The 13,715-nt window shown below is 48.8% G+C and overlaps 1 protein-coding gene across 10 annotated transcripts in view; it reads right to left on the reverse strand.

Annotated features, from left to right (window-relative positions):
- Positions 1 to 13,715, reverse strand: part of LOC133346662 (transducin-like enhancer protein 4) — a 67,339-nt gene that overhangs the window by 20,666 nt on the left and 32,958 nt on the right. For all 10 annotated transcript variants that reach the window (XM_061558419.1, XM_061558415.1, XM_061558417.1 and 7 more), the window contains exons 7-8: positions 11,879 to 12,113; positions 11,161 to 11,177 (exon numbers count right to left, since the gene is read on the reverse strand). In XM_061558419.1, coding sequence (XP_061414403.1) covers positions 11,161 to 11,177; positions 11,879 to 12,113 — 252 coding nt within the window. The remainder of the gene's footprint in view (positions 1 to 11,160; positions 11,178 to 11,878; positions 12,114 to 13,715) is intronic.

The raw sequence follows: 13,715 nt of genomic DNA on the forward strand, positions 1-13,715 counted from the left end.
ACAGCACGCGACACAAGCATCGAATCGTGTACGAGAATCCATATGTTTCGATTCAAATGTGTTGTACAGTATGAGGGAATAACATCAACCTTGCAAGCCAATAGAGATGGCTAGCTACCATTCATGGCCATGTAAAAAAAAAATCCTGAATCAAATCGTGACCCCCATTGTTGACTCGGAATCGTTACACTGTATCGACTCGACACGGGCAGTTGGTGAATCGTTCCAGCGCCAATAAAATAGAACGAGATGCAAAACATTATCGGTGGCTCATGGAGTTAGAACGATGCAGAAGTTATCAGGAAAACATGTGAAGCCACGCTTCAACGAAACCACTTCTGCTTTACATATGAATGTTTAAAACTTAAGCACGTAAAATCAGAAGACAATTTCTGGCGTCCACTCCTCTACTTCCCTTCCCTTCTGTCTGCCACAGCACCAGAGCCTGGTCTCTGCTTCTGCTCTCTCGAAAAATTACGATTTTTAAAAGGAATGAAAAAAAAATCTGAATTAATTTAAAGCCAAACTAGCTCCACAACGTAGGGGGAAACTGGTTGTAAATCCACAAATAGCAAACCAAACCGCAAAACTTGCCGCAGCTTACATAAATAGGTCACGTTAACTTCGTTTAACAGAAACATTTTTTTGGCCATGTCGGTTACTGACTGGGCTTGAGAGAATGTGAGCGACAGAGGGCAAACGGGCATGTAAATCACACGCAACACGTACCATGCGCTATGTTGGTCGGCATGGTGGTAGGGGTGGTGGGTTTAGTGTGGGGAGAGGGGGGGGGATGCGTGACATGAGGATTGAGGGGTGTGTGGTGTGGGACAACAGGGAGAGAGAGCAGGTTGTGGAGGTGAAGGGGAAGGCAGTTGGTTTATGTCCCCCAAGAGAGCGGCCACTACCCACCCCGTCGTGCTGGACTCTCTATCCCACAACCCCCCTCCATAACCCCCCACAAACTCCACCAACCCAACCATCACCCCTCCCCCTCCCTTTCCACCCCCCCCCCACCCCGTGGTCCAGTCTATGGCCGGGGCAAATAACCCGAGTTAGCAGCCGGGCGGAACCGATCGTAGAGCCACGGCTGCGCTATCTCCAGGCATCTGACACCTCTGCACATTTTTTTTTTCCACTGCGGCCCAGCTGGCGAGCCCGCAGCAGCGGAGTTATCGCGACGCCCGCCCACGCTCAGCCTCGGCAGGAAAACCACAAAAGCCGACGCTGGTGCACGCCGTCCGGTGGGCGACTGCGCTCGCCCGCCCGCCCGCCCCGCTCGAGTCACGCTTGCAGCACGAATGGCCCAAGTGGTGGCATTAACGGGACGATAGCTATTGGGGTCTTTTAGAATTGCTTTTCGTGTTTAATTTGTTGTCCTTCCCCCCCCCCTCCGCCCGCCCGCACCTCCGATTAGCACGGTTGGCGGACGTACGGTGCAAAATAACTTCAACGTACATACATACCAAACATGTAGCGAAGGGCCCAGCAACCTGTTAAAGGCTATACGGGGGATCTTTGTCTGTGTCTATATAGGTCAGGGGGTCGGCAAACCTGCGGCGTTTCGGGGTCGCATGCGGCTCTTTTAAGGACTGTGTCGTATTCACAACACGCATTGCGGCTCTTGAATTCAAACACAAAATGCCCCGTCGTCATTTTGGTTGCTGACCCCTGGTATAGGTGGGAGATTGGCAGAGCAAGGTGGTGAGGCTGCGGTAAAAGTGGTTGGGAATGCGCTCTATGTATTAAATGAGCAAGACAATTGGAAATGAAGGGCGATTAAACGAAATAGTTATCATGAATAAATGTCAATTCATTGCCGTCTGTCAATCCGCCGCTTGGGTGAAGGATTCCCCACGATGTGTTTGGTCGTGGGGGTTATTTGGTCATACTTGACTGCGACGGTCAGTAAGGATTGGTGAAGGGGGGAGAGCAGGAATGATTCAGATATCTGATGTGTGTTTGTCTGTTCTCTGATCCATACGTTCTTCTCTCCGTCTCTCAGTCTAGTTTTGCTGCATTATCTTTGCCAGTGTCCACGCTTGCAATCCATGTCACAGAAGGTAATAAGCACCGATTGAAAACTTTCCTCCGAGGCACACTGCTTTGTTGCTTGTCATGACCAACATTTTAATATTTCCAAAATCACTCCAACCCGCTCATGGCTTAATTGTCGTAATCCTGGCCTGTGTTGAACAATTGGAATAGGCATACATGCCAATGTGTATCGAACAGCACGGTCACTCATCGGTGGCTCACTGTTCTAAGCTGTTTCTCTCCACAATTATTTCCTTTTGTCTCTCCACCTTTGTTAGGTTCCGCAATCATTTGCTGCAGTCCATTTCCTTTGGCTGTTATAACGACCACGTCGTATGAAAACGTGAGACAGTTATATCTGAAATCACATTTTCAGAAAATATCTGACTTCGGATATATTCTTTGTAGGGTCTCAGTGTAGCTATTTCATCGCTATCCATTTCTTTTCACAATCTATATCTTATATTATTCAGGTCATTGTGTGCGACACCTTGGATGACCGAATCAGCTTCCAATGAATCAAATGCCTTTTCATACCCGACAAAAGCCGGGCACGGCAGCATTTCTCTACCATAGACCACGGTACGTACGATCAATCAGATTCTCAAAAACAACAAAAAAACACACCAACACAAATGTGAACTATAGCCCAATCTCCATTTCGTGCTTTACGTGTTCAGCAGGAAGAGCGAGGGTTTAAGTTGCACAATGGTGCCTGGGAAGTTTTACACGATCGTCACCCCGTGAACTTGTGACCCCACTTGCACAGTGCCCGCACGCCAAACACGAAGGCCCGGACGAAGCGGCGTGCGTCCTCCTTGTGATTGGCGACTTGTCATTGGGCAACTGAGGTCATCAAGCAACCCGTGCTACCATACCACAATGTCTTCTCTGGCCCCAAAAAATAATCATTTCGCTAGCATTCATTCCTCGAAGCGCTGAGCAGCTGTGTTAGGGCTTGGATTGTAGGTGATTGTTACCTGTAATACACAGGCAATGATCAGATTGCTGGCCCATTAACCGTGCTTTGGGCTCTGATGAATAAAAGATTTCCTAACCACCGTTGCCTCGTCTCACGCTCGCTGACAAGCCACTACACGTCAACCCCTCAGTCACGGCAAAAATAAAATGGTAGTGATTTCTTTCCCCCCAAATCACCGGCAGGCATTACGTCAATATCTGTATGCTTAATGACACCATCAGAGGCATGCGGTCTCAGATAAAAGGTCCCTCTTTCATTTATGAATACATTTATTTTTTTGTTCGCTCCTGCACTCTGCTGGAGCGACGAACAAAACCCGGTCCCCACTGTAATTATCCAACAATCGCTTCATTACGCTAATTGGCGAGGCGCTTGGGCGCTGGGCCGCTTTCAGTGAGCCCACAAGCTGGGCCTTTGCTGGGAGCAGGGGGGAGAGGGAGGGAGCCAACGCGCGGATGGCATTTTGCCTCGTTAACGAGCGGTGTCATTTACCTTCGAGCCATTGCCTCATTCCCTCTCCCTCCTCCCCAGCCGACCGCCCCACTCTCTCTGTCAAATTGCAAAGGGGCTAGCTTGCAGGGTCTCTGGATAGACGGCGTACGTGCCACAGCTCTCTTCTACATGAGAGGATGCCGTGTTCGAGCGACACTCGCAATCTGCCGGACATGGTCGAAGTAATAATCCTAGTAGGTTCGCAGCGGCGGCAGGGCTGCGATTAAAACCGCCAACACCGAACCAAACGCCGCCTTCGCTTTGTCTTGTTTCTAAATGCCACCCGAGCGCCCAAACAGCCCTTTGTGCTTCTCCTCCTGGCTTCTTGACCTCCTCGCTAGTGTTGCGAAGCGTCTTCCGGGTGTTATTCCGTCCGATTCGCAGCAAGGTAATGAGCGCTCGTATGGAGGACGCTCGTGCCTGGGCAAGTTGGTTTGAGAAGCGAGCTCTAAACGAACGGAGCTAAGTGGGTTGCGTAAGACCAACGCCAAAACCGTGGGACTCTTGAACAATTGTTGCCTAGGCAATTAGTGTGAAAATAACAACGTACCGTATTTACTCTGCACTGTCAATATTGATTTTGTATATTAATAGAGTAGCAATAATAGTCAGTGCGTAACAGTGCATTGATTCATTGATTTAATTCCATTATTACACGCACATGATACATGCATAGAATCATGGGCATAGGAATTGAACATTTTAGATGTTTATGTGCTCTTATGTTATTTGTTCATGTGACCCCAACATCCACTACATGTGATGCATTCACCACAATGTGTAAAAAAAAACACGAATTCTTGAATGAAATCGCAAACTCCAATCGTGACAGTTCATCAAATTGCTTTGGGCATGGCTTTTCACACAACCGGTTAAGACAAACCAAATTATTTTAGCAACTCAAACTATTCATTATTTTGGTGAGCAAACAGAGATGCCTTCTGGAGAGACATTCAAATCATCTAGGCTCAGAGTGACTCATGTTAATTAGTTTATATGTACTAGATAGCCCCAGCTCAGCTGAACGTGTTGTCATTCATTGATGTAGTTTAGTGGCAGTGATTGTTCAACGGTGTAGTAATAGGGGCAGTGACCTCCACAGCAGAGCTCTGTAAAATAAGCTGGCCTCTGGCAAAACGTAACCTTGTCAACCAAGTCAGATCTTTGCGGCTGGGCCAAAATCGAGCCTCCATCGTTTTGAGATGGCATCGCTGGGGGTTGGGTCAGTCAGGATGGCTCCCATCCGAGAGCTTTGCTTCGTGGCAGACCAGGCCCTGTGTGCTCAGAGATATCAGACCAGCAACGCGAGCGCGCTTGAGACCGGTAGCGATCGATTGTCCAATTAACCGATTGCCTCGGGATGACCTAATCTAGCACGCTCGAGGCACAAATTGACTGGCGCAATTAATAGAGTTAATTGGCCGAACCTAATTCAAATTGCCTAATAGCGCCACTGCACTGAAGACAACGGGAAAAATAATCCGTGATATCTAACGGCCACTTGTGAGGTTAAAGCACCATGTGGGACTTTGGGAATTAGAGGGAAAATTATTTTTTAAAAAATAAAGAAAATCCCAGCAAGATGAATACGATTTTCAAAACCAAGGGACTGGTTTTGGGCGGGATCTGTTAGGTCACTAATTGTGCCCTACAGAGCAGCAGAACCCTCTGACCAATTTACTTAATTGGTGCAGAGCTCAGCAAGCGTAATAGGGGGTTGTCCTCCCATTAAGCAAGGTCAGCAGAAAATCTTACTGTGCATTGCCCAGTGTTTTTTTTTATAACCAGAAAGCTCGTTTATGCAATCAGAACATGTTTTATGACACAACTCTCCACCCACTGTTATTATTTTTGTTATGTTCATTATGATTACACTCTTGTGTAGTTACACAGTATGCATAACAGATAATGGTGCAGCTTTATAATATCTTGGTCACATCAATGCTGGCATAAGGGCCTCCACTAAATGGAGCTCTGGAGAGCCCCGATAGAAGGAATTTTGGCCTACTCTTCCAAACTGGCGAGACATCTTGCAAGAGGTGGGAGTACGCATACTTCACTCCACCAAAACACAACCTGCAATCTCCTGACCACTTGCGGCCCCACACCTACAACACCTGGCAAGCCCTGCCTGGCGACCCATCCAAATATATTAAATGACAATAAAGAGGCATAATTGGGCCAAGGTCACCATCACACCACACCATCGCTTCCGTCCTTCTGCTCGATCTTGCAATTGTAGTAAAGTCAACGCCAACCCAGCCTCCAAGGGCCGCTTTTTACAAAATCCTGCCATCTGAGTTTTTCTCTTCTCCATAGTCTACGACTTCTAGTTGCCCCTACTGTGCCTGTTTTGCTAAAATGTGCTTGTATTCAAAAGGCCATACACGTAATTTCTAGTTGAATTTTTAACATCCAACTCTGCGACCCATATCTTAACTGTAAACTTCACATAGCTACCATACCGTTCCACAAACTAGTTAATGCAGTTCATCAAACACCCATCCTGCTAACACATTGTCTCATGACCGCCTCCTCACAATGCATTATGCATAATACCACCCGAGTACAATACACTACCTCCACATTCTCTCCTCCTAACGACACCTGTGGCAGAGAAAAAGGTGTGCACATTAAATGAGTAGCACAGTGGCATACAGACACTTCACTAACTTGTCACACTGTAATTATAGTTTACACTGCTTGCTAATTGCCTTTACAATGCCACAGCATTATGGTTCATCGCAGGCATAATTGGGTCGATGTTTTGCCTGGGACCTCTTAACACATCTGCACTGTTGCTATTGTGGCTGCCTCCTCCCAACTCAGCTCCCTCTTCTTCTCAGCCACTTCCCCTTTTTGCTCCCCCATCGCTGAAACCCATTCGCTCACCCTAAAACCTCTCTCTTAAACCTCTCCCTTCCCCTATCTCACAACACACACATGGCTCGTTATGAGTCCCCACGGGCCGGGCCTCGTGCCGCAGGGTTCCGGCATAGCAGGGATCGGTTGCCGTGCTGGCTCCAGACTAGGAGCTGGTGGAGGTGATAATTGAGAAAGCTCTGGGCACCGCGCTACGAACACCGCGTGCATGCCACGCTGCCGGAGTTAGCTCGCAAATACCAAGCGCTAAAATAGTCCTCCACATGAGCAGCCAACAGAGCAATGAAAGTGCCTTCATTGGTATCGTTTCATTCCCCATGTCACAGTGAAAGTGTAGTTGTTTTATTTCCATGCATTTATTCATTGATTAATATCGATTCCTAATATCAGGATGGATGCATAAAACTGGTTGTGCAATAGTTTTCCACAATCGTATGTGTTGTCGGTAATCGGCCAACTGCATTGCTGCAGCCACAACATGTGCTGCTATTTTACACAATGTAAAAAAAAACAGATTCTTGAATCGGATTGTGGCCCTGAATTGTGACAATCGAACAGCATGGGGAAGGCGGCAGAATTGTTCCACCCCTAATTCCCGGAAAGTTTAGTTTTTCGTTTTCATAAATTATGTTAATGCTCATGTTACATAAGCCTTTACAATTGAAACAGCTCCAAATGCCAAAACGTACTAAATATGAACACAGCGTTTGTCAGCTTGTTCGGTTGGAGCAAAGTCGAGTTGTTTTCCTGCTGAGAAATAATAAAGAAAAATATGGCCTTGGTGCCTAAAAATAATCTGGCTCGCATCAATGGTCTCATTATAAGGACCCTAATTGTCAGCACATGAACCCATGCTTTCACACACCACGACCTGTGAACCGCCCAGAAAACAACACCTCGTGGCCAAGTGAAAGAATAACTTAACTTACTGTATTATTATGCTTACTCAGTAACAAAAAATAAACGGAAAAGCTATTCATGGGTCATCATCCACGTTAAATTAACCAAATCACATACACGTGTGTAAGACACGCATGTCTTGCTTGCAAAGTGTCTCATGTCATTCCAATCGCTTTCACCTTGTATAATAAGAATTAAAAAACACACTTAAGTAGATTATCCTTGGTGTCTATTGGCAGCATAATTTTTACAGACTTACAAAACGGCCTTTAAAAAACACATTCCTTCATTTCTCAAATGGATAAATACCTGACGAATATGTTGAATAACAGGTACAGGTAATAATGTACCGCACTTTGTTAATCTACTGCTGGATGAAGGCTTTCCCCCACTCGGCGTCGGCGATAGGGGTGGGTTTGGCCATCACCATACTCGTGAGTGGGTTGGTGAAAGTGGAGAGCATAGAACCACAGTACAACAATTGATTTTATTGCACTGCCCTTTGTTGCCCACCGAGTATCACAATCCCGCAAGTGCAGATGACAACCTCGTTGGAATGGTGATCACCCATCAAAACACATTCCAGGCTCAAACTCTCCTTAGCCTCTGAGATCGGACAAGATGGGGGCACATTCCGCAAGCTTTTTTTTTATGTAATCTCCTTTAAATGCATCCCATCCACATTTCCGCTGCTCAGCAGTATCTGTCCAATAAACGGTAATAAACTTGGACTAGCTTCCACTTCACGGTTATTCATCAGCAAGCTGTGGCCTTGTAAATATCAATACCACCGCGTGTCCGGCGTCGCATGTTGCAGTGACCACCCGTGAGCGAGCCCCTACGCGGGGCCATGTTGGATACTGCAGGATAAGCATCGCTGCGGAAATCTGCGTCCTGCCATTGCTATCGGGTGAATCACCAGCAGATACGCGTTTGCGGTTGTGTCATGTTTCCTTTGGTCGTATAACTCCCTGGCGCAGGGAGCGGCGGGCTTGCCATTTTATTTGTTGAAAAAATAAAAAAATCCCTCCTGCACGAATTGGTATCGTGGGCTGCAGCCAAAGGACACCGCTGTGCATTTGCGAGCGAGCCTGCTGTCTGTACCGGGAGCCAGCAGGCACACTCACAAATCCTGGCGGGGCACATCATGCCAAAGAAATCACGAAAAGTTATATAAATAAATAAACAACCTCTAAATTACGAGTGGAGATAATCCAAAAAATGTAATTCATCGTGGCACAGGTTACGTGTGTGGACGTTACAATTGTCATGGCGTGACGTAAATTGAAGGGAAGCCAAACAGACGCGACATATGCTTAATAATGTATACTCTACATGTAGTGGTCGTTGCACAATTGATATATGATATATAGATGAAGATGGGTATCTTCCAGTCCTGATACACACACACACAAGACGATGACTTCTGGGGCAAGTGTTGTTAGCAAGTGGCCTATATGAAGACCAACATACCACACAAAAGGGTGGTGTTGCCAGCCCCATGCCTGGCCGCCTTTGTCTTTCAAGAGCTGATGTTTACACACCGCACAAGCTTGTCATGTTAACGCTTCGTAGACCTAGAGGATGCCCAATGCCGGTTCAAATACCGCTTGCTAATGATGTTAACCACGGGCAATAATGGTACTTGGGTCACCCAGTTGGTAGCACAGAGAGCCAACCCCTGCACCAAAGACAAAGATCCCCCCTATAGTCTTAGCAGACAGTGGAGACAAGTGCTGTTAGCGCGCACCCATGAAGGCCGGCACGATACACCAGGGGGTGGGTGGCCAGCACCACGCCCGACCGCCCTTTGTCTCCCTAGTGGCAATGTTTACACACCACACCAGGCACTTATTTGAGGCTGAGTCGACCTAGGGGAGGCTCAGGACCGGTTAAGATAATCGTCACCGGTGTTGGCCATTAGCGGGAATCGAACTCGGGTCGCCGGGTTCGTAGCCCAGCGCGCTAACCGCGACACCACCGCTCCCCCACAAACCCCTGCACCAAAGATATGCATACAAACATTTGCACCCGTGAATGAACAATTATATGGCCATGTCATCATCTGCAATGACTCACTCGCCGAATATATTGCCCTGAGTGCGTTTGCATCTACGCACACGAGCAAGCGTACGTGCACACAGTATATATTTCGAGCCAACTGCTTGATTGTTGCCATGCAGATTAAAAACGAGTGGCCACAAGATCAGATTTTTCCATGTCCACGATGATGAAATACCCACACATTTTTTTCCAGCACTATGGGTCAACGTGGGCTCCTTTGCCATCTTATCGGAATGGGGAATCTGATTTAATCTTGGAAGGGTGTACACGAGGTTTGGCTCGGTGGGGACGAGGGGCGGTGGGGGGGCGAGAGTGGGAATTGATGAACTCCAGCCCAATCAGCAGGCATGTTGGAGCGAGGTCGCACCTGTCTAAGCCGTTTCGTCAGGATCCAGGATTCATTTAAATTTAAGCGCACGCATGTACGCACGCACGTACATACGCAAGCACGCACGCACGTACATACGCAAGCACCCATATCGTTGCACGACCGCCACACAGACGGCTGGCAGCCAGAAATGGAATAAATGAGGGTTTTACGGGATTGTTTTTTTTTTACACAAAGAATGGTAATAAAAATGGGCGGGAGGAGTGCAAGGGGAGTGATGCACGGAAAAAAGGGAGTGAAAATTCCCCCTCCCCTCCCCCCCTCAACACATCATAGAGATTGCAATCCTCAAGAGACCCACGGACCCATTACCAACTCACTCCCTCCCTCCCTCCCTCACTTTCCCCCAATCCCGCACACACACACACATCTCGCCATCTCATGGGGCCAAGCAACTAGGAATCTGCTGCCAGAAGCAAGCTTCTGTGTTTGCCCCAGTTGGGCTTGGCAGCGGTCCATAGGAACTGAAGAGATTTTGAGGTCCAAACAGCCCTCCTCCTCCTCCTCGAAGGCCAAGCAGAGCAGGCCCTGCCCTGTCCACAGCCTCCCCTGCCCCGCGGCCTTCCCTTCCCCTGGCTCGCCATCACCGCGCTATGTGGCCACCCTGCTGGCTGCTTGCCGGCGCGCGCCAAACGGACTGGGCAGCCCCTCCTGCCAGGAGGAAGCCTAACAAAGTGGCTGCCACTCAGGGTAAGCAGTTGGCTGTCAGGGAGTGCGGGAGGGGGAAGAAGGGGCGGGCAGTCCAATTGGTGGGGGGGGGGGGGTATTAGGGGAGCCAGGAGGAGAAAGAGGGGGATGGGAGGTTCAGAAGGGAGGGGGGGGGGATTGGAGGTTGGGAAGGGAAGCAGATCAAGCGGGAGGCTATGGGTCTGGGGGAGGTGTGTCTAGGTTCGCAGTGGGTCAATATGGGAGCACCTGAATTTTGTGGTTGGGGGGGGGGTGGGGTACGGATTTAATAATTGGTGGAGTGCGAGTGGCGAAGGCTGCGTTCCTCCTCCCAGCCATCCGTCTGAAGGCTCGCCAGAAGGGCAAATTATAACCACGCTCTCGGGAGCAATTCACTTCCAAAAGAGCTCCCTCCACCTCACAACCCAGCCGCACCACCAGTCAGCTCCCCCCCCCAAACCAATTCCCTCCCGACGCTTTGCCGTGGATGTGCATGCGCATGTAGCGTGTGTGTATGTGCGTGTAAGTATGCGCGCATGTGCATGCGTGCGGCAAGGACGCAGAATGTTTGGGAAAGCTTTTCCTGCCCTTGTTGGAGGTTTGTTTCCTTCTTATTTCCTCCGGCTTCAAAAGCAAATTCAAACAATCCCAGCTTCCTTCTGTGTCGGCCAACAAAGCTAATTGTACCGCGTTGTAGGAATGCAAGCCGTCTTGTGTGTGTGTGTGATCAATCCACGTGGGTACTCACCGAGCTGCGTTCTCTCTCTGATGCCAGGTAAATCAGCAGCAGCAGCATTGGCAAGAGATAAAAAACACACAGGAACACAAGAAGCGGGCGTTACATTATAAATATTTTCACGTTCCCCTGCTGTTAACATTCAACATCGCTTGCCCATTGTACAGTTTAAACGCCCATCAGGGACGGGACGTGAGAGTGTTATGGGAATAACTGCGAGGTGTTTTAAGATTTGATAAAAGCCGCACACTTTGTGGATTCAGCCAACATCCGGTCCTTTCCCTCTGATGTGTTTTAGAGTTGTACCACGTGTTGTTCAACAGTGTCCGACGTTTCACTCAATGTGCTGGTAGCTTACCCGAACAACACGTGGCACAAACCCAAAAACACATCAGAGCACTATAAAGCGTAACTGTGAAAACCTACATAGCAGTCAACTCAACCTGTTCACCGATAACATCGTGTGTCCTTAAAAAAATATATATAATAGGTGACGTTTTGGGCAATGGCCCTTCTTCATAGTGCAAGAATGATGTTCAGTTTTTTTTTCATTTTAAGGCCAGTGTTATTGATGAATGTTAATGATTGTGCACCACTGCCAAACACAGCACGACGAAAACCATTTGTTCAACCACGCGGCGCAGTGTCCGGTCACGTCCTCCACGCCCGTCAGCGTCCTCCGCATGTCACGCCCTCGGCTCACCCCGGCCGAAGCCGAGCTCCCTCTCACCTCTGTGGTCGACCTCGTGGTTCTTGTCGTCCTTGAGTGCTTGCAGGTGGGCGGCGGCGGCGGCGGCGGCCGCCTGGCTCCCGAGCGCGCTGGACAGAGCCAGCAGCCCCGCCGCGTTAGCCGCACTACTGCCCGGCATCGGGGGCAGCCCGGCGCCGGGCAGGCCGGCAGCGTGCGGGGGAAGCGGCACCGGAGGAGCGTGCGCGTGGGACAGGTGCTGCGCCTGCAGCTGGTGCTGCTCGCCGGGAAGAACGAGGTGGGGAGCGGAGGTGATTTTCGGCCACGAGGTTCGTTGAAGGGGTGCGGCCGAGTCGTTCGTCCGTCCGTGCGCAGATGCGCAGACGTGTGTTGGTTGGAGGGTGCGTGCATGTATTTATGGTGCGTGTTGCGTGCATGCATTTTTGTGTTTGTGTGGTTGAGGGTGACCACAAGCATGTTGTGTTTGTGGTTGAAATTTTTTCGCATGCGTGCAGTGGTATTTGCATTCCGGCAAGGGGGAAGGGGAGACAGAAGGCAAGACATTAATTTACAAAACTCTGCTACCAATAGATAAATTAATAAAGTGTATGTAATGAACATGTGGGAGCTGTGTTCACGCCATGCACTGCACGCCCGCTGTAATATTGCAATATTAGAGCAGGTTATAAAGGAGCGTTCAATAAAACTTTGCAATGTAAAGTTCATATAAATTATAATGCTGATAAAAATTAAATGTGTGCCCTATTTAAATTCAGTAATACATACCACATGAATAGCCCTATTTTATGAAAAGCAGTATCTTTGAGAGCAATAAAGTCACATGCCCTTGGAGACCAGAATGGTGGCGTTGATCCCTTACGAATTAAACGGAGTAAACCTGATCGCTGCTCACTCAATGATTTTTCTACATCAAGGCACCCAGATGCCGACAAATACAGGTTTATTTCTAAACGGGAGTCATTGTTATTATGATGATTATTTGGAGTGGAGCAGCAGCGGCAATGGTTAGTGCAGAGCACTGTGAACCCTGTGCCCCGTGTTCAATTCCCAGTCACAGCTGACAATTTTGGAGTTATTGAACCGGTCCTGGCAGCCCCCCCCCCCTACCCATCCCCCACCCACCTAACCCTTCACAAACGCGCATTGACTGGCGAGATGAAGTATGTTCAAATAACCTCCAAAGGGGCTATCTATGTACGTGCATTCCCACCACCAATTTTTCTCTTCCCTTCCTCTCGCGATTTCTCACCAAGTAACACCACTCCCGTTCAATTTGCCCTGCAGCGATTTTCTCCACTTTGCCACAAATCAATATTCAGGTGCCACACCGTTTGTGGATGGTTTTCTCCCAAAACATCGGGTAGCCGAGTTGTATTTTCAAAACCAGTACAAGCTTTTCCTCGTCCGTCCGTATGAATATAGCCCTGGGTGCACTGATCCTTAAGGTCCACTGTTCATCAGATTAAATCTTATTCAGTTTCACTTGCGATGTCAGGTTGCGCCACGTGGTGTTCGACATGATGGGAGTTTCTTTGTTCCCAAACAAGTTCCCATCACGTGGAGCGATGTATGGGGCATCGTGCCGAACAACACACAGCACAACCCGAAAACGCATCGGAGAGATACAAGCAAACGCATCTTAGTTGCTGACGTATTTCTCTTGTTTATCACCTTATTTCTCACCCCCCATCCCCCCTCCACCATAGTTCGCTTATCCTAAGTGCATCCCCTGCTCTGAAAAGCACCACTTGTGTGCTGTGAGTGTTCAGAGAAGGGAACCCAACAGCAGCCGCGCACGCGCGCCAGCTGCCTCACATGTGCGCATTGGCGCACGGGAAAGTGGGGGGGGGGGGAGTAA

This window comes from Lethenteron reissneri, chromosome 24 (assembly GCF_015708825.2).
Source record: "Lethenteron reissneri isolate LAM-NWPU_2019-01 chromosome 24, ASM1570882v1, whole genome shotgun sequence".
NCBI classification, from domain to species: domain Eukaryota; kingdom Metazoa; phylum Chordata; class Hyperoartia; order Petromyzontiformes; family Petromyzontidae; genus Lethenteron; species Lethenteron reissneri.